The following is a 23,899-nucleotide window of genomic DNA, read 5'->3' as shown; positions in this document are numbered from 1 at the left end:
GTCAACATTCAGTTTACTTTTCAACAAAAAAGGTCAGCTCCCTCACATAATAATCACCTGTATTTTCAGTGTCACCTCCTGTGCTACAACAGCGGATCACTTTTCTAAATGGGCACATTCTTAGTGCTAAAGTAAGACAGTGTGTACAGAAAAATGAAACCATATACTGCATACACATTAATCTTCTATGTGAAATACTCATTACATGAAAGCAGTTTAGCCCTATTTTGAAGTATAATCAGAAAATGCATGTCTGTTTCCAGGTATTTGCACAGAATATAGAAAGGAAAACACGTGGATAAGAGGTAATGTATTATTTGTACTTCAAAACACCTGGAAACTCTCAACACAAAACCAAGGTATCACAGAAACACCATTTTGAAGAACTTTAAACTAGAAAAAGTGGTAGAGATAGAAAATCAGATTGGAGAAAAATATAGCATAGTAAACTGATGACAGATCACAGCATGAGTAGGAGCAGAACCCAGCTTTCCTCAGGCTGTCTCTGCCATCTGAATTAGAAGCTGTATGCCCACAGAGATATTCCAATGTGGAACAAGCAATACTGGCCAAGGCACTTGAGGCAGTCTAGCCATAACACAGAACACTGTATGAAGTTATTCTTCTACCTTAACATAAGAATAAATTATTTATGGTTTTTTTTTTTTTTTTTTTCATAACAGAATGTTTCCTTCATTTGCACTGGTTAATTTATAGTTATGTAAAGCAACACTGCACGGAACAGATCTATGCAACAGATCCAATTCTAGTAACATTTGCTTTGTAACAAGCAAGATTAACTTAATTCACATCAATTAAGCTGCAACTAGTAACAGTATTTATCACAGCATAATTACTTGAGAATGCATAGAGAACAGTGAAATTGAAATGCCCTCAAAACGTAAAACCTTTTATTACACTAAAGGAGCAAACAAAAGGCTGCATTTGTTACTCAGTTGCAAATCAAAAGCATCCATATTCCTTCATACCTTCCATATCTTTTAAGTCCATTAATACTGTTGATCTTCATTGTTATGCACAATAGCCAGGCAACTCAATTACATACAAATTACATGCATATTATCAAACAAAATGTACTCTCTCTCTTTTGCTAGCTCCACTTATCATTAATTAGAGAATTTCATTTAAGATGCTACATGCACGTATTAGGATAGGCACATTTTGGTTTTAAAATCTGTTTCACTTTCATTTTCTCCACATTATACTTTTTTGTTCATCCACTTTTTTTTTTCCTGTGAAATAGGGAATAGATAATGCTTGAATAAAACTGAGAGACAATAAAAGTGCTAAAATAAGGAAAAGCCATTGGCTGCATGCTCATTTTGTTTGCTGTAGCTGTAGGTTTTGCCATATGCTAAAAGGGCAAAGGGTCCAAGGGAAAATTGTTCCCGTTTCAGAAAAATGAATAAAGAAAGAAATAGAATCAAAATAACACTTCACTGCAAAGGGTACATAAACCTATCTCAAAACAAGCACAAAGTCTGAGCTGGGGGCATTTGCTAATAAGCTGATAATGACAATCTAATATCAACATCCTGGACTAACACAAGCAATGACAGTAGAAATTTCAAAGTCCTTCTGTGACAGATGCAAACTAAGTTTATTTCATAGATGTTAGGTGCCCCCCACACTGCTGGGATGATGCATTATTCTAGATCACTGAAACTATGGGATACAAAGAGTAGCTACAAACCCTGGCTGAGCAGCCTTTAATATGCTTGATGATGCAGAGGTCAAAAATTTACAGTCTATGAGAGCTATGCACGTGTTTTATATAGTTCTTGTGGGTAACAGTAGTATAATGAAGAAGAACTCAAATGTATTTACCCATCTACTACACTTTTCTAACGCAAGTTTCATCAGTATTCTGCACAAAGCAGCAATGTATGACAGCAGTCTTGCCTCTGAAATGTAGGACCAAATATATGACCTCAGATCCTCCCAGACTGGATTATTTAGAGGTGTTCATACAGTCATCCCTTGAAGAGATCTGCACTTTTCTTGTTTGAGGAAGTGAATAGTAATATAGCTTAGTTGTGGCAAGTTGCTATGAGCTCACCTGTGTAGCTAAACTTTACAACCAGCATTCCTGGTTGTAACTCAAAGCTTTAAATACAATAAAAAAAGACGGAAGCTGCCTGGAGCTTGGCAGAATCCTTTATGATGAACTCTCCGGCATCTTCTGTAAACACTGACATCCCATTCAGATACACACATTTGCTCCTCCTTGCGATCAAAGAACATTTAACAAACTGCAGATAAAAGGCCAAGCCATTTATAAACCTCTTACTAGCACCGTAACCTAATTTCCAGGAGCTATTAAAAGCTAATCAGGTGTTTCAGAAGTCAGCTGCTACAGCTTTGTTCATACCACAGATATAGGTTAAGTACAGCAATCTTCTCAGTAAGTTTGAGGAGCTACTAACATTGAAATGATTTTAAACTGCACCTATGATGTCAGAAAGGTCTACAAATCTCTTCTATACGGAATTGAAACAGAAGACCCACTTTCTGGTGGCCATCTTCAATAGTAAGCATGGAAAAAATGCAGCCTAGTATTTATTGTATAACATAACATGCAACGTTGTACAGTGTGTCAAGGTTAGAAAAAAAACCACACTAAGTCAGTTTTCAGCTTGCTACATTTCCTTTCTAATAAATAATGTGTAACATGTTACAGCATGCAACACTGTGATCTACAAAACACAGCAACAAAAGCCACAGTGACTTCTTGACTCCTTTGGACTTCTGAGTAACAGTAACAATATTCACAGACAGTGAAAACTGTAATAAGGAGAAAAAGCAACCAAACAACAACTGTGTTCTAAAAAAGAAATTGTTCACGTTGAAGTACATTCAGGTTGCAAAGAATTTCAGTTTACACATGTAAAGCACCAGGAGTAAAACAAGTAGTTCTATGGCCTGATGCAAGCCCACTAAACTATGAAAGCCTGTTCACTGCTCCTTATTAGCTTCACAACAGGAGAAATGATTGATGTGCTATTGATAGATGTGATATTTAGAATTTAGTTGCAAATATAATTAATTTACTCTCTAACATCAATGTCATGAAAAATGTAATTCAACACTGAAGCAGAAGTCAAGTAATACTTCTGAGGAAAAAAAAGTATCCTTCTACCATTAATTCTCTATTCTTTTCATCCTTTTACTTTGATATAACATTTCCAGCCTTTGATGTTCTGCTTTTTTCCATAATGTCACCCAGAGAATCAAGCTACCCTACATTATGAGGCACCAGAAAACAAGTGTTAAAAGGGCCTTTAGAAAGAAAATGGAAGAAGATGCTGTATTTATATTAATGCCTCCCTAACTTGACAAACACACAAACCCAAACAAAAACACAGATTCAAACACCAGGAAGAAAATGTTTTAATCAAGATAATCCCTAAGCAGAAAGTGTCCTGCATTTTGGAACGTCACTGATTAATCAGTTCTCACATGTCCTCAACTTTCCCAATTTCATTAACATGCCATTGTGGTATTTAGAGAAACTAAGTCTCATACATAAGTCACAATGCTACAGAACTAAGAAAGGTACCCACAACACCACAACATTTTACATCATACTGACTTATATATGAACAACTCACAGTGTTGTCTGATTCAAAAGCTCACTAAACGAGTATAATACTCACGGTATTATTGGAATTAATCTGTATGAGACCTCCACAATGCATATAATAGTTAAAAAAAGTAGTAAATTCTAACTTTAATTAAAATCTTGATATCATATTAATTAACTTATCATATTAATAACTACCTCTGCATGTCCAAGGAACTAACTAGCCCTACTTATCCAATACCCAATAATAACATAATCCACACGGTATGAACTCATATGATCAGAATATGAAAAGCTAAATAAATGGAATTTCCAGAACTTTTAAGTCATCTCCAACCCTTCTTTGGGGAAAGAATTAAAAGAAAACTGGATGTTAATTCTATTTACCATGCCTTTCAATGACATCATTAGTAACAAACATGTTTTTACTTCAAACATATGGACAGTTACACACTACTGTGCCTTCCAGACCCCAAGCATCATTGTGTTCTCTCTCTCATCTGCCAAGAGAGAGATTCCTCTGACAGGACAGCAGAAATAAGTTTAGCTACAAACAAAGAACAATATAGTAGGATTTATTAAAGCTCATGTGAAATCAATATTAATGCACTTGATGCGACGTGGTTAAAACAGCATATAACTAAATTCTTAAGTTTCTCAGAAAAATATATTGGTGTACTCACCAGTAAAGCTCTCTGAAGGTCTACAATGGATGTAGCCTGTGGGCAGGTGACCAACTTCTTGAAAATTAGGGTTTTTTGCCATTCTGAACAACTGACAGATGGAACAGCAAGCTCATAGAAACACTAGTCAGCAACATCCAGTTGCATAGTAACAACTGTACCATATTCCTGAAACAATGCATGAAATATATCATTAAGAACAGGTGGCACGTGGCAGTAAATGTTACAAATCCTTCAGTGTTCTGTGGGAAATCTTTAAGTACCATTAGACCATAACATTAGAAGTCTCTGTTTTTCTTCTTTTTTTTTTTTTTTTAAACAGTCATCAAATTTTGACAGTACATTTTTTTAACCAAAAATGCAATAATAGGTCATAATTCATTTTCTCATTATAAGACACAAAAACAGTGATTGCACTATTTCTCCATATGAGTCTCTTAATTAAACCACATCTCTGCAAAGTCTATCATAAGAACATTATTCCACAAACATCCAAATCCCTGTAATTGGCCTTGTCTAGCCCAAAGTGGTGGGCTGGTGGTGCTGGCTTTTGATTGGTTGTGGGGTTTCAGGTCTTGGGGTTAAGGTAGGGATGCCACCCAGAGGGACCTGGACAGGCTCAAAAAGTGGGCCCATGTGAACCTACTGAGATTCAGTAAGGCCAAGTGCAAGCTGTTGCACTTGGGTTAGGGCAATCCCACATTTGTCTAAAGACTGGGAGAAGAATTCCTTCAGAGCAGCTGTGCCGAGAAGGACTTGGGGGTCCTAATGGACAAAAAGCTGGACATGAGCCAGCAGTGCATTCCTGCAGCCAGGAAGGCCAACTGTATCCTGGGCTGCATTAAAAAAGGGGTGGCCAGCAGGGAGAAGGAGGTGATTGCCACCCTCTGCTCTGCCCTTGTGAGGTCCAATCTGGAGTACTGCATTCAGGCCTGGGGCCCTCAGCAGAAGGAAGACCTAGAGCTGTTGGAATGCGTTCAGAGGAGGGCCACAGAGATGATCAAAGGGCTGGAGCATCTCTCCTATGAAGAATAGCTGAAGGAGTTGAGCTTGTTTAGCTTGGAAAAGACAGGGCTCTGAGAAAACCTCACTGCAGTCTTCCAGTACTTGAAGGAAGCTTATAAACAAGAGGGAGAGCCGCTGAGCTTTAAAAACAGCAAGCAAGAGGCATTTCTGGGAAAGTAGGATTACTGCTGCACTGAGAATAATTTAACAATCCAACTTCCTTCTTATTTGATAACACAATGATTTAAGTTAATAGTTACTTGAATGAGTCATAGCAGGGAACAGTTCACAGTAGTAGCTTGTACTATGCTATGAACCCAATAGAACGTGATAAAACACTATGTGCTATCACCACGCAAACACGTTGAGCTAACTTAAGAAGAAAGCTAGAGCACAGCATCGATAAGCACTGCGGGCAAGCACTGCGGAACGCAGGAGTGCCACACGCTGAGCATCTGCCAAGGTCACACCCAGAGCAACTCGGGGCAAAGCGAGCCCGGAGCCGCGGTTCCTCACTGAGGGCTCCCGGAGGCCGCGCAGCCGGCAGCCACCCCGGGCCCGCACAAACGCTGCTCGGCTGACAGCTCGGCTCCCAGAGAACTCAGCACTTCCATGCAGAACCCCCGCGCTAGCCGCTGCCTCAGCGCACCCGGTGCCACAGAGCACTGCGCTGCCGCCGGGCCCGGGCAGCCAGCACCGGCGGGTACGGCCCGGCACGGCCGCTGAGGGGACAGAGCCCGCCACAGGGAAAACCCAGGCACTGGTTTCCCAGTGTCCGGCCACCACAGGCACTGCTTAGGCGAGAAGCGCGGCCACAACGCCCCCCCCCCCCAACGACCCCCTCCCACCCTGACCACAACCATCCTCTCCACTCACCGGCCCTGACGACAACCAGGCCTCCACCCTCCTCAACCCGGCGCCGTCGCAACGTCAGCCGCGATGACGCCATCAGCAACGGCCGCCGTCCTCCTGCGTGCTGACGTACGCGGGCGCTGCTGCTGTGGAGCGGGGCTGCGGGACGTAGGAGCGTTTCTTGAGGCTGTCTCGCTTAGTACCGCGTCTGTAGACTGCAGCCAGACTGCAGGTGCTTCGGGAACGGGGCCTGCGTTCCGACAAAGCTCTTAAAATAGGAACTGCTGTTCACCTTGCCCTCGTTCTCTTCTGCCGGTAACTGGCCACGTTCGGAATACACGCTGCTTTTGCTCAACTTGTGCTTGCCAGGCTCCTGCGCATCAGCTTCTATGTGCGCGCATCGCCGTGAGGCAGTGGCACGGGCTGCACAGGGAGGTGGTGCAGTCACCGTCCCTGGAGGTGTTTGAGAGCCGTGTGGATGTGGCACTGAGGGACGTGGGCAGTGGGCATGGTGGGGGTGGGCTGGTGGTTGGATGAGATGATCGTAGAGCTCTTTTCCAGCCTTAGCGATTCTATGATTCTACATTCTGCTTCCTGACATTAGCAGAACCTCTTTCTGTCTATAAGGAGAATGTGAATTTGGCTCTACTTCCACCTGGACGAGCACAACTGCCATTTAATTCAGTGCTTTATTTAGCAGGGGAAAAAAAGCATTGCCTTGGAAGATGCAAAATTAGGATTGTCTATAATCAACATAAACTGTAAATTTCACAAGATCTCCCATAGTAATACCAAGCAGAGAACATTTAGTTGAGGCTACTGCTTCTTGTGTAGCTCTCTACTGAGCTATACACACACACCCTTAGACTTACAAATGTGCAATTTACAAACTATTCCTCTTAATTACTGGATTCCATGTAATTGTGTCAATAGCGTTTCCAGTCACACCTGTGCTTTGAAGTGCCATGAAACACATCTGAGTAAGATACTGTATGTAGATAAAACACAAACTGCTCAACTCTTTACAAGGGTAGATGATGACAGGACAAGGAGAAATGGTTTTAAGTTGAGGGAGGGAAGATTTAGGTTGGAATCGGGGAAGTTCTTTACGGAGAGAGTGGTGAGGTGCTGAACAGGCTGCCCAGAGAGGTGGTGGATGCCTCATCCCTGGAGGTGTTTAAGGCCAGGTTGGATGGGGCCCTGGGCAGCCTGGTCTAGTATTAGATATGGAGGTTGGTGACCCTGCATGCAGTTGGAGCTTGATGATCCTGGAGGTCCCTTCCAACCCAAGCCATTCTGATTCTATGAAACTACTTTCTTAGTTTACATGCTTGTAAAACTTTGAGATTTTCCTTGTCAAGAAATTTGTTATAAAGCTTTGGATGTTTTATCTGTATTGATCAAATAGTTTTAGACAACTTCACTCAGACTAGCATTAGCCTAAATAACCTCTAGTCACAGGCTATTGCAAGATTCTGGATGGAAAGCAAATGCAGTCAGCACTTGTGCTTCTGCTGAGTTTTACTTCATTTTAACTTCCTTATTTCAGAACAAGAACATTAGAAGGGACGCGGTTTAGTAATGAAAAAATATGTAAGCTGTAAACAAGACCTCTGTCTCATCTCATAGCTATAGCTTTCCTTCTTGGCTCTACTCACATCCAAGGGGCTCCTAACTTCAAAAGATATCATACTAAAGCTATACAACAATAGTTTTCAATTAAGAATTTTCTTAATTGCTGCTGTTAGTTAGTATGAAATACTGTGTATGTCTTTTTCAAAGTAGGGTGGTTTCTTGAGTCTTTCCAAAGAGGTTTCCTGAGTCACCTGAGCCAAGCTAAATTTCCACTAAAGGGATCAGTCTTATTTACTTGTTCAGGAAACTGAGAAGCCTTGAAATCCTTAATTTCTGCTTAATGAACTTGGAATAAAGCTAATCCAGCATTTAAGAACACCACCAATTTTTTGAGTTAAAGTAGACTGCCTAGGCTTAGGCACAACATCAGAAGTGCCACAACTAGGAGGAAGTTGGCTGAGATTGTGTAGTGACAGCTATTAAGACTGCTCAATTTCTCAGATCTTGCTATAAACAGTTGTAACTACATCCTGCCTATCATAATGACCTAGCATACAAGGGAATCATCAACTACACAGAGAAAAGACAGGGGACAGGCTAGGTATTCTAGAAATATAGGAGGGCACACAGAATGCAACCATGAGCTAGTTGCAGAAAACAGCAAGGTGTTAGAAAGACAAGATTGTATATGCCTCACACCTGTAAGGCACACCTACAGCACAGTACCTGCTTAAGTAGAGACCACCCAGAAAACAATACACAAAATTTAATTTGAAGTATCTAGTTGCTTTTATGAAGAGTTGCTTCATAAAACAAAAACAGATGATTCTCTGAGTTACTGTTTTCTACCTTCCAATAAATCTGTGGTTGTTTGTACATCTGTAGGGGGCTTTAATTAGGGCAATGGATTTCATTTTCACATTCTGTTTTTTAACACCTATAACAAGCTCAGTGGAAGCATGTAGCATATTTTACTCATTTCCAAATGAAAACAATATCTTGCATTAACTTCACTGATTTTTCATGTGGAGCTCTGTAAATTTAAAAGGTATGTTGTTAAGCTGAGGTGTACAGAATTAAGGACTTTACATACAAGGAGATACTTACTATTTGTCACTACTATCTACATTAACACAGTAGAAATTAAATCCAGTACTTTCTACACTTCTCTTTTAACTGATTAGCTAGGGAGCTATTGAACAAGTTAATGAAAACTCGGCACATTACCATTAAGCATTCTGCTAACCAAGTTATCTTCACTACTATATTCCCAATAAATGTTATATCCTTCATGACCAGCTTCCTCCTCAAAAACATAAATAAATCCATGAACCAAAACAAATAGCGTTTTGTTTACCGAGGATTCAAGAATTAGCAAAGACACGTCATACTGCTTTAGAAATGACTTTTCATCAGTGCTTTATTTCAAAGTGAATTGCAATGCCATTTCACTATCCAATAGTCACATAAGTGAAGACTCAACAGGAGTTACACGCTACTAGAAAGAATCACAATAAAACAGTGCAGAGAGAAATCTGCTTTGGTTTTGTTAACCAAAAATTTGACAAGCTTTCTACTCTTCATACCAATATACAAGCATAATTTCAGTAACCATAACTGGCTTTGAAGGGGCAGATCAAAATGCCTACTAGTAGGAAGCTATTTTAGACACTCTTTTTCATTACATTCCTAAAACAGAATTGTACAGAGCCTGTAAGTGGAACATAGCCCCAGACTTGCATCAAAACATAAATTATGAACAAGTTCCTTCTAGTGTTGGAAGAGACAAAGGCCACTGTCAGTTAGGATCTATGAGACCTCTTATGTTGTCTGGCAATCAGCAGCCAAAAATTTAAATACTGAATTCTTCCTGCTAAACTAATTAACTGCTTCTACAAAGCTTCTTGTTCCAGGCAAAGCTGTTTAAGTCTGGTCAATAAAGGGTTTTGCTTGGCATAATGTAAGTAAGACTTTCACAAACATGCTGCTACTCCAGTAAGAAATCTGATATTTTATTTTCTAGTATACAGGGAAGTGCACAAAGCCTTCAGGATATCCTTTGATTTCATTAAAAAAAAAAAATTCATATATATGCTCCTTGCTGAAGCTCATCAGCAGTAATGCCGGATTTTTTTTCTTTTTCTTGTTAGTTTAAATTAGGTAGTGTGAAATGAAGTAAACTTCAGGTCACATATCTTAGTGATATTTTATAATTCACATAGTTTAGTGAAATATTGCTAGAATCTGTTCAAGAGCAGAGTACATATTTGCTCTTAAGAAGATGGGTGAGGATTCCTAACTGGAAGCAAACTGCAGTGGCATCACAGGAGAACAGAAGGGAGGCCTCAGGATAATTTTAGAGGAAAATGTGAACGTGATTGATTCCTCTCCATTAAGCAAGAATTTTACAAATACTGTTAAAGATTTTCTCCAGGGAACCGCACGTTTGTATTTCTTATACGGTATATTTCCTTAGATCTAAGTGAGAGTCACCATATGTTTAGGATTCAAAATTTCAATCCAGTAGCCATCAGGATCCTGAACAAATGCAAGTCCTTTCATTTTACCTATAAGGAAAAAAAATAGAAGAAATGATGAACACAAGATAAAGGTAAGGCCATATGACTAAATCTTGATGTCAAATGCAATTACTTTCAATTTTTTTTTCCTTTTGTATGAGTATTAATTCAACTTCAGACAGCTACTTCTGAAAACATCCAAATTAGCATTTAATTACAACTAGACCTTTGTGTGCTAAATTGTTCATATGATACTTAATAAAGCTGCATTTTAAAGTCATTATGAAATCCTATCTTTTGATCATTTATTTTTTTTTCTTTTCCAACCCTTGTAAGTGTTCATTCTCTAATTCTGGAAAAATATTTTTGTGTTCCAGGATGTTTTGGCATGTTTTGCTAAACTGTTCTGCCAGTATAAAGTTCTTTGTTCCTCAGCCCTGTTCATTCCTGCCTACACAGTAAAGTTTTGTGCACTACTAGTTTTTTTCTGGTTGTTCCCCACTCCCAATCTGGTTTACAGTACACATTTGCATTACTATTTGGGGAAGAAGTGAAGTGCAGGAATGTTTTAAACTGTTGGAAAAAATATTCTTCACAAAAATAGGGTCCCCCAAAGTATTCTTCAACAGTGAATCGTGACAGCACAGCTTAACATGTTATCTTAAAGTGTTAGCCACACAGCTTCAATTATATTTCTCTACTACCCTGTTTATTGTAATAGAACCAACGTTAATTCTTATTATACTCTAGTTATAAAAACTTCTGAGAGAATAGCAGCTGTTATTCAGTAACGCAGGGAAAAAAAAATATCATGAACTCTCTCATCCAGCCCCACAAACAATGGATGTTAAATCCAAAACCTCTTCACCTTTGACATTTGCTGCATCAGTTTAAATTCCTAATGTTAAAAACTGCTTTTGCAATTTTTTTTTTTTTTTTTTTTTGCTATAAACAGACAGTACAATTCTGCATTGTCAGTTTAGTACATTTTGTAAGAGGGAGCAAGGTTAGTAGGTTCTAGCACATTCTAAGAAATGACAGCTATAAAATGTATCACTGAGCTGTCCAGTACAAAAATCTACTAGGCACAGTATATAAAAAGAAACTGAAAAAGACAAAAATAAAAGACTTGCATCTCTGGTTAAGACTTACCATCATCAGGTTTCTTCACAAATTTCACTCCTAGTTCTTCGAACCTCTTACAAGCTTTATTAACATCAGGGACAGCAATTCCAATGTGCCCTGTGAAACAGGGTAAAAACAGTAAAGTGCACTGTAAGCATTTCTATGCATTTGAGAAAAAAGTTTGCTCAGCCTTTCCTCATCTGCAATAAGTTCTTATGCTTATACAAGAGATATGACGAACTCAAGAAAATCACTGCTTCCAGAAAGAAGACCATTTCAGGTCCTAACAATATCCTCCTTGAGAAAGTTGGCTTTTTAATGATTTTAAAACAAGAACTTCACAGTTACAATAGCTCACGTTATTTGGATGAGAAGATTATTTTTTTCCTATTCCAGATAAGTTATTCAAACTACTTTATCTGTATTGCCTTTCTAGAGACACGTCTACGTAACAGGATTTTGTTGCATTTGCTTAGTTCAACAGTACAAGGCATTTATTATTAATGCTGTATTTGTAGATACTAACAGCAGCACCATGCAAAGGCTGAACTTACAAATAACTTCAGTTTTAAATGTCAAGTGGCTATATCGAGTACGAGACTTATTTCACATACCAGTGACCTTTTTCAAGCACTCAAAATATCAAGTTGAGCCACAAGAACGCTATCCTTGGTGCTACAGATGAATTCTCCTTCTAGCTCAAAAGAGGTAATCAGTGCATTATAAAATACAAATCCAAATTTAAAATCAATCTGAACATCATTATAATCCAATATGCAAGAGCAATTATTGAACTTCATTGAGTAGTTAGTATTAAAATGTGCTTGCTTGCCAAAAAATTAGGTTTATAACAAGTGTAATTGTGGTTCTTTACTCTGAAACATGTTTACCTATTTTCATGCTCTTTCATGCATACATGCTGGAAGAAGTAAAATAAAGATGCTAGTAGTACATATACTTCAAAGTAACTTACTTTTAAAAGTTTACAAATCCCCCCTAAAATAAAGCCTACAACATACTTAACCTTTGCATTGATTTCATACAGATGTTTTATACCTCTATTTTTTCCTAATACACAAGAGTAAAATTATAATCAAAGCACAGTAAAACAAAGCATAAGAACAACATGCACTGAACAAAAGACCTACCAAATCCTCGGGGATCTGAATTGCCATTATGATAGGACTGCTTTTCATCATTTTCAGTGCCCCAGTTGCTGTAAGAAATAGTTATTACACATTGAAGAAAAGCAACAAAATAAATTCCTGAGTGTTTAGCTTCCTCAGGAAGGCAATTTGTTTCTTCTGAAAACCAGAGAACTTCAATTATTAGCTGCATTCATTAAGCTATCAAGACTTTCCCTTAACGCAGGTCCTGGAGATAGACTTCAAAGTAGACATCAGGGCTAATTCAGTCAAATTCAAACCCTTCACTAGTACTCAGGTTCTACATATGAATGAGTCTGAGAAACTCTTATCTCATTCAGAATTGCAAGGATAGTTGTGATGCATGAGTCAGTTTACATATTAATCTAGATGCAGAACAGTGAAGTAAGCTAAGCATGATGGCAGGGTATTTGTGAAAGTCTCTCTTTCTCCGCACTTAATTATAATCATTAGTAATAACAAAATTGTCCAGTTCATATAAAGTGTTTTGACTTAATACCTCTTTTGATTAGACGTCAAAAGCAATTGTTAATCTATTACTGGGCAACATCACAGGATGCAAAAGAAGTTCTAACCGCATCGCTTTTGCCTCAATCCCATTGCTTCCCTCCCCAGATGGGCAAACATTATTTGATGTGCTACTGTTCAACTTGTAGTAGCTCTGGAAAGAGAAAGATTAAACTTGCCAAGTATCTAAGATCTCAGCCATATTTTAAGGCTTATTACATAGCAGTAAAGATGTTTCCACAGAAATTACTACATTTGTTTTCAATTCAACAGGACATAAACTCATCCACTTCCCTTAATTGCTGTTAATAGTCATCTCTCAATGTACTAGTACTTACTGTGTCAGTTCAAGTGTAGCTTTTCTGGAGAAGGTCCAAGATGTTCTCTCAGCTTTATCTTTTGGGATATCGTTTTTATCTTCATAACCCAGGAAATACAGTGAGAACTTCATAGGAGGAAAGTCAAATTTTTGAAGCAGTCTACATGGCAAAAATTATTTTGAAACAGTAACTAGAAAAGATAACCACACAGCCTGAAAATACAAGTTGTTTCCCCTGTGGAAGAATTACAGCTATGATTTTTACCTTTCTGACTGCAATCCACATCTTAAAATAGCTACATTTTGAATTCTCAAATAGCAACATTCCAGCATACATTATAAACCTATAAAAACTAGAAGAATCAGATGCTTAAAAGCAATCAGTAGATGAACAGCAAAACCAGAACAAAGGTTCCAGTCTGAAGCTGCCATTTTGTTACTTGCACAGATTTCTTCAGGAAGGACTAGAAGATAATTTAACTTCCAGGTTTACAGAAATGATTCCTATTTCAAAGCACTATCATAAAAGTTAGCAGTTGAGAGTAGAATCAGTGAGGTGAAAATTGTACATGTTGTACACTGATAATTAATGACCTACTTAAAAGAGGAGAAAAGAATTCTAGACAAAGCCACTTTTAATTCACTTGCAATTTAGGCATTAAATGTGCTGTGGAAGTTCTCAGAGATTGGCAGGCTATCCAACTTGGCACTAGCAGATAGGCCAGCACTGTCACTGTAGTTAGATTAGTATAACCACATCAACATAACAAAAAACTTTTCATAAGAATGAAGAGACAACCAAAGTTACTGTGGCATTCAACTTCCACTCACGTCATTCCAAGAACTCTTGTATAAAAATCCAGTGACTTCTTAGGATCCTTTACTCTTAACATTGTCTGCTGAAATATAAAATCCTGGGAGGGGGAGAAAAAAAAAAAAAGGAACATTTATTATCCACCAAACAGAATTTAATTGCGTGTCAACAAAGATGTCAGTTAATGAAAATCAAAACCAGCAGGTCTGGAAGAAACAAATACAGTACTACACACAATGTAAATAAGGTATTCTATTTTAGAATATTCCAAGTTGGGAGGGACCCACAAGGATCACCAAGTCCAACTCCTGGCTCCATGCAGCACCACCTAAAAATCAGACCATATGGCTGAGAGCACTGTCCAAATGCCTCTTGAACTCCAGCAGCTTGGTGCCATGACTACTGCGCTGGGTACCTGTACCCCATCCCAGCTGCAGGATCCAGTACCACCTTTTTCAGGTTGGTCACTTTGTCAATATCTCTTTACCCTTGAGGGAGTCAGCAGCTCCTACTAATTTGGCGTCATCCACAAACATCCTTTGTACACTTTCCAGAGCTGAAACCAGATCACTGATGAAAACATTAAAGAGACTGGACCCAAAACAGAGCCCTGCAGAACCCCACCAAGGAGTGGCCAACAGCCCCGTTCACTGCAGCCCTTTGAGCCCGAGCCATCAGCTACCAGTGATGGATTTGGAACGGCTTTAACGCTACCAAAAGCATCCCCTAGGAAAGCAGCCTCTGTTCTGCAGCAGTGGGGTAGGAAGTTGAGGGTCAAGGGGAGACGGCGGACTTTGCCTCTGAAGGACTCTATGCCACTGAGAATAGAGGCAATTCACTCTCCTGAGCTCGGGCTTGACTCAACGCCATCATATTCGCACAAGTGCTGATCCGACTAAGCGTGCTACTGCACGACTGACTTCAGAACGGGGACAGGGGAGTCGGAACCACCCCAGCAGCGGCACAGAGACAGCTAAAGCGACCCGAGTTCACGGGAGCAGCCCATACCCGCCCGGCCCCATGCCGCCCCCCGGCCACTGCACGTCCGCACGCCAAAGGGCGGCCGTGCTGCCGGTGCTGCCGCGACCACCACAGCCTCCGCCGTCCGCAGCCCTGAGGCGCCCTGCTCGCCCCCACCCAGCCCACCTTCGTGCTGGGATCCGGCTCCGAGCAGGCGCTATAGGCAGCCTCATCGCTCAGACCGCTCGGTTCCGCCATGTTGGGCGCAAGAAAAGGAGGGGCGGGAGGAGAGGGCGGTGCAAAGGTGGTGCTGCGCCCCGCACTTGCTCAGTTGCGTGTAAGACGTTTTCCGCATCTGAGCGGCTGGTTAGCGCCCAAACGAAACGCTGCTTTGCTTAGCACTTCGTTCCAGCTGACAGCACTTTAAGGCGTTTTCATAGCCCGGTGTTATGCCTTCACACCATAAGTCTAAAAACACACCTAACGTGTGGTTTATTCCTTTGGGGAATTAGAGATGTCAGTTTCCACCTGCCTCGAATACTCAGCAAAAAAAAAAAATTAAAAAATTACACTTTTGTTAAGAAAAGTAGTACGGGACAGGCAGACGGCTGCCCCTCCGCTTTATGCCTTCCTCGTCCAGGCAGAGCCTCGCTTCGCCTCGCGTCGCCTCGCCTCGCGCGAGCAGCGCCTCAGTCGTTACGCGCGCCCCCTAACGGCCAGCAGCGCCGTGCTGTGCCGCCCCGTCCCGGAGGCAGATGGGCTGCTAAGGGCCAGTCAGGGTGGGCCCTGGGGCTACTGAGTAACACCGAGACTTTTTTCTCTTCATTCTTTCCCTCTACTCCTCCTGTCACGTTGCTGCTCCTCTAAAAGAGTCAGGAGCAAAGCTGAGGGAGTCATACGCTTCTCAACGGACTGGGGGTGCTGGTGACCAAGGTAACGGTCGTTTGGAGTGATGTAGAATAAACCTCGAATTTGAGTTGTGAGAAGAAAGTGGAATGATTTTGTTATTTTATGCCATGTTTGAAGTGTATGTCCAGGGGTGTGCTGGAAACCAGGGCTGGCAACCAGCTGGAGCTCATGCTCTGACCTGAAGGGTGTGATCTACCATGCATACATGTATATAATGCATGGTTGGCTGCCCTAAGGCCTCATAAGAACTGCTGTGTAATCTATGATATCTGTTTTAATCTTTATGGTAGTAGTACTCTTGAGTAGAATGGCATTTTCAACCTTTTTTTCCTGTTACTCTGCATATTTATGTAGATTATGCACATATTTATCCATTCTAACACCCCTGTGTTGCTGAACAAGCTATTTTTAGAGGATAAAATTAAACACAAGCTAAAGATTTCAGGTATAGGTAAAACGATGGTGACAGCGCCTTGTTCTGTCTGTGTGCAGAATGAGAATACTGAATGAAGCATTTGATTGTATATTCAAGACTGTTAAGACCTACTGACTGGTATTGATGGCAGCTAGCAAATGCTAGTGGGTAAATATGCCTCCCAGTATGAAGAAGGGGAGAGAGTGTTTATATGATTCTCTGTAGCCCTGAATTACAAGCTTGGGATTCACAAACCAAACCTTTCTTGGGCTTTTGAAATAGTGAAGTAGACAGGGGAAGAAAACAGCAGGGCTACTTTTCCATAATAGTTGACTGCTTAGCAGTCAGTCATGAATATACCTTGTTTCGTCCATTTTAGAAATCCTCACCTGGGAATGCCCTGCTAGTATTCCAGCCATCTTAGGTTACTCACAGAATTAAGAGGAAAGTCTGACTTTTTTGGACTGTGGTGAAGAAGTCTTGATGTGCTTAGCACTCTAGGAACTTCTAATATATTGTATAAGGCTTTGTAAGTCACTTCATGCCAAGATGTTAGTCACAATCAATTTTAGGATGCAATCTTGCCTGTTATTTCTTATCCTCTCAACGTGTTTTTAATGATGAAAATCTGATTTTTGTATTAATTTAAGTGAAAATAAAACTTATTGAGTAGTGACATAGTAACACTGTAGAAATTAAATACTTCCACTGAAGAAATACTACCCAACATCCTCCATCCTCCACTTTATCTGAACTTGTGTGTGTTTAGGGTATCATGTATGGTGGGGCATTCTGTATAAAGTTCACTATCTATATAAAAACACAGGTTTTTCCTTTTTTTTTTTTTTTTTTGACAAATTTCAGAATGGAGAATGTACAAGAAGATAATAATGAAAATTCCAACACTGGAGAAGATTCTGGGTCCAGTCATGTGGCAGCGGATAATACTGAGCAAAATGTCACTACAGAGGATTCTGTGTCAGGCCCTGTTGCACCAGGGGATGCTGGAGCCAAATCTGTTCAGGATACTCAACAAGTAGCAAACTCTTCTCCTTCTCAGGAGTCTGTTATTCCTGTACCCCGAAGGCTGTCTAGGCTTTATCGGAGCTCTGCTGGAGTTCTATCCATGCAAGAAATTTTAAAAGAAAAACAGGTTTAGTATTTAACATTAGCTCTTGACTTAGATTTCTGGTTCTTTCTCAGATAATTAAATTCAGTTTATATAAATTGTTTCTCTTTTCCTTTTCTGTTTCTGTTTCTCCCTTTCTTTCCCCCTTTTTCTTTCTCTCTTTTTTTTTCTTTTTTTTCTTTCTTTTTTTCTTTTTAAAATTATATTCAGTTTCCTTATTCCAGGCAGAAAGTGATGTGTGTATCTGTTCGTAATATTTTCAATATTTTAAGATTCTGTTTTAGAGTTGTAGTGGAAGGAGGACAAAGATATTAACTGAAAAATTTACACTAAACAAAGCTGTTTCCAGCTTGATTCCTGAAAATATTTATTGTCTGTAGATTCTCTAGCTTGATGTTATTACGGATATAAGCTGGTTTAGCAGTTGAGATCAATATATTAATTTAAGGAACATTAAAAAATTAATTTATTATTTTGAAATATTTTTTGTGAAAATGAAAAATGGTTAATATGGCACACTGATATATATTAAGATCTACTGTAGTATATTTAGCATTTGCTTCTCCTTGCCATATCCTCTGTTTACTTCATGTTTTATAATAACTCATAATAATTTGCTTTTTGGGTAGCCTCTGAAAGTACACGTACTTTTAACGAGTAAAGCAGTTGTATATCTGTAATACAAGACATTCAGCCCTAGCTGTAAGTGAAGTAGCAGGCTGCTGTTATGATCAATTTGTGTATTTTCTGTTTGAAAGATGTTTAATGTTTTAGGCTCGATTCAGAGAAGCAAGAGAAAACCGAAGAACAAAAATTGATGCTTTGTATAAATACGTATTTGAAGTTCTAAGCATCAGGCTAGGTTTAGATTTACCAACTGTGGAGGAATTGATTTTGGATGTCCCCTCGGTGAGTATGTTCTGCAAATCTGTTGAATTTTAATTATTAGTCAAACTATGTAGCAGGTTACCCCTTTGATATGAAATGTTAGTCATCATTTAGATCACTTCTGCCAGAAAATGTGATTAATAAGTCATGCAGTTCATCTGGAATGATACCTGACTAAATCATTCAGCTTAGTGTCCTGAAGATTTTCAAGTATTCCCTTGGTGTTTGATAGCAACTTTTTCTTCTTTCTTACCTCAAGGAGAGCTTAATTACTGCTATTATTTTGACCCAGTGGATTCTTGTCGTATCCACCAAGTTTCATTCTTTTCAGCCTAACATTATTATCTTCTAAAAATAATCGTTTTTATTTGTAAAGCAAGTCCTGATTGAAATGTCAGAGATAAAAAATAAGCATAACTCCATAGTTAAGAAATGTTTGGGAAAAAAAACATATAAATGTTTGGGAAAAAAAATGTTTTTTTTTAGTAAAAAGGGAGGAGACAAATCCACTTCAATAATGTTGTTACATTTGGAATGGCCTGTGGAATAATTTCCAGTTTTGAGTGCTTCAGTTGTTTGTAAATGTTTAAAGGTGTTTCACAGTGCTTGAACAAACAGGAGCAATCAGATAAATTGTTCTTTTAGTGTCAAAACTCAGCATGTACGTATGTAAAATACAGCCCTTGTTATCTGTGACTGTATGATGTTTTGTTGGTTAGAGATTAGACTTAGCCTTCAAAATTTAACCAGACATTATCAACTTCGATTAGATACTTCAACTTCAGCTCTTCTGATACAAGCTGAATATATACTCGCATTCAAAATTATTGTTCATTGTTTCTTTATTGATATTTACACATCATAAACTAGGTATAATCTTTTTTATTCTTATGCTTACACATCGAGGTGCTTTAAGCTTTGTCAGTTAACTGACATTTTGTGTCTTTGCTGTTGATAAGTGGATTATAGTTTTAGATCATCCTGACCTCGAGTGAAATTGCTGTTCTACACTAAGTTTGATTAACTCAGACACACAAAAACCTTTGGGATGGTGTGTGTGTGTGTGTGTTGCTTTTTTGTTTGTTTTTGTTTGTTTTTCCCTTATTTATTACCACTTCCAAACTTTTTATGGTTAGATGTTTTCCATTTTTAGTTTGTTCACACACAGTTTAGGCCTCTGGGGCATTGTCAACATAGTCTTTTAGCGGTTCTCAGTTAGGAAATTCCCATATACGTATCTTGTCTTTAACATTTAAAAGTCGTATACTTAAAAGAGTAGCCTGTTTGCTGTGTTTGTACCATATGGGCTTGAAACAAGCTGCATTTGCAGAAGGAGTAGCCACAGGGTTAGCTCACATCTTACCTTATTCATAGAATCATGGAAGACCATAAGATATTTTTCTTCCTTTCTCTTTTTCTGAATCTTTTTCTTGTTCTGTCATTGACCTTTCAGCACTTTGTCCATTTATTTCATATGTACTAGATATTACCAATAGAGGGGGAATTTTTTTTTACGCTTCTCATACTATTATCTGACCTATAAAAAAAAAATAAAAATGAAAGTTCAGTGTACATTTCTAGATCTGGCTTGCTTATGCTTTTATTTTTGCATAGTGTTGCCTTCTCAAAGGAGCAGGTTTGAATTATATCCGCCTGGGTGTCACTCATTTTCCTACCTCATTTCTAATTCAAGTAATATATGTGCTTATTATGTGGGGAAAAAAAAGCCCAAACTTGCTTGTAAGAGAGATACTGCATCTAGAGGTTTATGCTTTGTGTTTGAATAGGTGATACTTCTCCAGACACATTTGCTAGCTAAATTTCTGACTCTCTTTTTAATGGGAAGGAGCTCACTACCAAAGTAAAGAGCCCTTTAGTCAGATAGTTTGAATGCCAAGCCACATCTTACTGAGTTGATCATTCTTACAGACAACAGCAGAGTCTGTGAAAGAAGGTAGATTTTGAACAGATCAGTACACAGGAGGCTTATACTCTGAAACAGTCTCATCCCCTCCAGACCTTCTTTCAGTGCTTTTTCAGAGCTTTTCAGCTATGTTCATTTCGTTTGCTAACTCATATGGTCTGTTTTTATCAGGAAATATCAGTTGCCTTATGTGTAATGTTTTTTTTTACCTTTTTTTTTTTTACCACTGAATCTTGCTTTTTGGGGTAGAGTTGCTATAGCAGGATATGTCAGGTCATGTAAGTTTGCCTTGTGTACTTCTAAGTCTCTTCATTACTGCTTACTTCGAGTTGATACTTCAGACTTGCAGATCTGTGACAGTAACAGAATACCCTCTAATTTCTCTGCATTACTGGTAAAGACAGTGGATATATGATATGCATATGTCAGGGCTAAGACATCTGTGTGAGTGAGAAAAGTAATTCAAGGCAATATTTCAACAATCTGTTGTTTTGTTATTTCTCATAACACTTGAGTGTGAACAGCACCCACCATCAAAACTTGATGCAGTATCGTGGACAAATGATGTTGCGAATGTTATAACCATGTAAAAAATAATGATTTGAGTAACAAGTATTCACTTTTTTTTTTCCTTCAATCTTAATTTAACAGTTTGAGGCATTTGATTCATTTTTTGCCAAGGGAGGAAGTAAAGCATTGAAAATTTTCTATCAAGAAGGAGACGTACCAGGAATAGGTAAGTTTTTAACAACATTCATACAGGCAGATGTAGTAATAACATCTAGTGTTAAATTTACTGTTAGCCAGAATACACAAGGGTTTTCATGTATTCAAAATTTTGCAGTCTATTGCTATAAGTACTGAAAACACTTAATTGTAGAAGCATATTGCTTCAAGTCAAATAGTTCAGAAAAAATTGAGTCAATTTCAACAATTTCTGAAAGGAAGTCTATAGAAACAGAAATTATATTGAAATGTTAATATGTTTGCAAATATTTCTTTTAAGAGTTTTGCCCTTGATTAATTAGAAACTTCTTTCATAAAATCTTTGGGAAACCAACTTTTCACACAATCTGATAGTGAGAGGACAAGGAGAAATGGCTTTAAACTAAAAGAGGGGAGATTTAGGTTAAGTGCTAGAAAGAAATTCTTTACTCAGAGAGCAACGAGGCACTGGAACAGATTGCCCAGAGAAGCTGTGGATGCTCCATCTCTGGAGGGTCTCAAGGGCAGGTTGGTGAGGCTCTGGGCAGTGTGAGCTGGTGGGGGGCAGCTCTGCCCGTGGCAGGGGAGTTGTGACTAGATGGTCATTAAGGTTCCTTCCAACCCAAGCCATTCTATGATTCTCTCATATGATCTGTCTGAATCTGCATCTATTATCAACATTTTAAAATGTTCAATTTTAATTAGAATTTGATGTCTAAAATGCCTAATGATTTTCTTAAGCTCTGACCATGACATTCCCTTACCTACTTGTATGAAACAATCACACTGTATAGGATTATGTTCATAGATGTACCGAGGGTATCTCATCGCTATATTGCAGTTTTGTATAGATGTACTCTGCATACTGCATATCTGCAGAAATACTTCAAAGTTCTCCAATTAAGAGTAACAGAAGTAATTGTTTCCTCCTAGCTACAACTCCAGGTAAAGTAGAATCATCACTGAGGTGAATATTTTCAGTTTGCTGATGCAGCTGGTACCTAGCAGCATGTATAAATATGCTCTTTTGATTCAAAACTTCTAGGATAAAATAGAAGATACAGAGCTGAGAAAGATGGTTGGCCTGTGATGAGAGCCTGGGGAGATTTTGACTGGTGTGAAAGCAATGTAAACAGAACCTGTTGTTCTGAGAAAGGCCTTGTTAAATAGAGAAAGAGTAGCTGGGAAGAAATGAAGTGGCCAGTCAGGGAGGTTGTGTAAGAAAGAATTTGTGAGTGGTTAGACAAATAGAATGGAAGAATACAATAAGAAAATGAACTTCAAAATGATTAAATAACAGAATTTAAGTTTAGCAAAAGGATGCATAAGAAATAAGTACTGCTATGAGAAACCTCAGACATTATGCTGAAACTTTGAGAAGGAGCTGTAAGTGAGAAAAAAAGAGTGAAAAAGGAAAATTTAGCAATTAGTCTTCTCACATGTTGCAGGTGGTTCTACTTATTTTCTATGAGTAAATTTTCTATGGAAACTTTACAATTTGTGACTAATTTTTCAGATATGAAGGAGTATCACTGCAACATTACAAAGTATTTAATATGCTTTTAGTGCTTACTTTTATAAAATACAGAAGATTGTTGCAACTAATTATTCCTTACCTATTAGCAGAAATATGTGTGGTCAACCTGAAGGTTGTGAATCAGAAGACGAGTCTTATATCAATAGACTGTCACATGGTAGGGTTAATAGTGAAAGCAATGCAATAATGAGCATGCAGAATGTGGAAAAAATAAAATCCAGTTTACCAGAATAATTGTAATTCATTTTCTTTGAGTGCATATATATATTTTTTAACATAACCTTAAAGTTCTATAACACTGCCTTACTTTTTCCTACCATTTGCCTGTTTTCCATACCCTGCTTTTCCTAATTTTCCTTCTTTCTGCCTCATGTTTATCTAATTCCTTACTACTTCTTTACTTGTTTCCCTAATTTTTATTTTTTTTGGGTATATATTTGGGGTGAATGAGAATCAGCATATAATGTATCTTAGCCACCAGCAAATTACAAGATGATGGACCTGAGCAAATTCCCTCTTCAGTGCAGCACAATATACTGAAATTGCTTTGTGAGGCATACATTGTATGCTTGGTACAGATTTTTAATTGTGTGAGTAAGTTCAGCCATGGATTATTCCTTTTTTGCTTTCCTTACACACAGAAGATGATAATAAGTGATTTCTGTGTTGAATTCTATTTCACTGTATTTCAAGCATTTTGTAATAATTCACTTAAAAAAAAAAAAAAAGTGACATCTATGAAATTCTTTTCAGAATGTGGTCGGACAATTCCAGGAGTTGCAAAAGGAAGTAAAATGATGCGATTTTATGTGGACAACATACCAGACAAATTTGTAGGACTATGCTTATTTTTTGTTCGTCTTAAGAATGACAGTCATATAAAGGCAAAAAGTATACATGAGGTAATCTCTCATACTATTTTAAAAACAACGAACTTAAAAAGCAGATCATTTTGCTTCATTATTTGTTTCAATATTGTTATATTACCAAATTTACTGGTAACTCCATAATTTTGAATGTTAAGTTGTATCACACTATGCTCTCATCTTTGGGGAGACAGGGAAGAGCTCTATTACTTCAGCAAATACTGAGGATATCTGGTGAATTCTGTCTTGCAGGAGAGTTGTTAAAGAAGTAGTCAGCATTTAGATTAGTTTATCATTCTCTCATTCTCCTCTTTACTATTCTTTTTGAAGAAGGTAAAACCTCTAAGTGCATTTTGGGTCTAATGCAACCCTAAGCTAGAAGGACTCTAGGACTCTA

General features: G+C 38.4%; 3 protein-coding genes across 3 annotated transcripts in view; 1 reads left to right on the top strand and 2 right to left on the bottom strand.

Moving 5' to 3' along the window:
- Window positions 1-6,213, bottom strand: part of BTBD9 (BTB domain containing 9) — a 116,261-nt gene extending 110,048 nt beyond the window's left edge. The window contains exons 1-2 of the mRNA NM_001008459.2: window positions 6,169-6,213; window positions 4,288-4,455 (exon numbers count right to left, since the gene is read on the bottom strand). Coding sequence (NP_001008459.2) covers window positions 4,288-4,369 — 82 coding nt within the window. The 5' untranslated portion in view covers window positions 4,370-4,455; window positions 6,169-6,213. The remainder of the gene's footprint in view (window positions 1-4,287; window positions 4,456-6,168) is intronic.
- Window positions 6,214-6,270: 57 nt separating this feature from the next.
- DNAH8 (dynein axonemal heavy chain 8) overlaps window positions 6,271-23,899 on the top strand; it is a 129,477-nt gene continuing 111,848 nt past the window's right edge. Inside the window, exons 1-6 of the mRNA XM_040697634.2 lie at window positions 6,271-6,459; window positions 16,000-16,062; window positions 17,318-17,606; window positions 18,357-18,491; window positions 21,046-21,130; window positions 23,390-23,538. Coding sequence (XP_040553568.1) covers window positions 17,319-17,606; window positions 18,357-18,491; window positions 21,046-21,130; window positions 23,390-23,538 — 657 coding nt within the window. The 5' untranslated portion in view covers window positions 6,271-6,459; window positions 16,000-16,062; window position 17,318. The remainder of the gene's footprint in view (window positions 6,460-15,999; window positions 16,063-17,317; window positions 17,607-18,356; window positions 18,492-21,045; window positions 21,131-23,389; window positions 23,539-23,899) is intronic.
- Window positions 9,122-15,407, bottom strand: GLO1 (glyoxalase I). The gene is made up of 6 exons (XM_419481.8): window positions 15,316-15,407; window positions 14,187-14,269; window positions 13,375-13,515; window positions 12,512-12,579; window positions 11,391-11,480; window positions 9,122-10,286 (listed from the first exon to the last, which is right to left on the bottom strand). The coding sequence occupies exons 1-6, from the start codon at window positions 15,385-15,387 to the stop codon at window positions 10,198-10,200; spliced, it is 543 nt and encodes a 180-aa protein (XP_419481.1). The 5' UTR covers window positions 15,388-15,407; the 3' UTR covers window positions 9,122-10,197.

Source organism: Gallus gallus, chromosome 3 (genome assembly GCF_016699485.2).
Source record: "Gallus gallus isolate bGalGal1 chromosome 3, bGalGal1.mat.broiler.GRCg7b, whole genome shotgun sequence".
NCBI classification, from domain to species: Eukaryota; Metazoa; Chordata; class Aves; order Galliformes; family Phasianidae; genus Gallus; species Gallus gallus.
The sequence above is the reverse complement of the archived record's forward strand: the minus strand, read 5'-3'. Positions and strand labels throughout refer to the sequence as shown.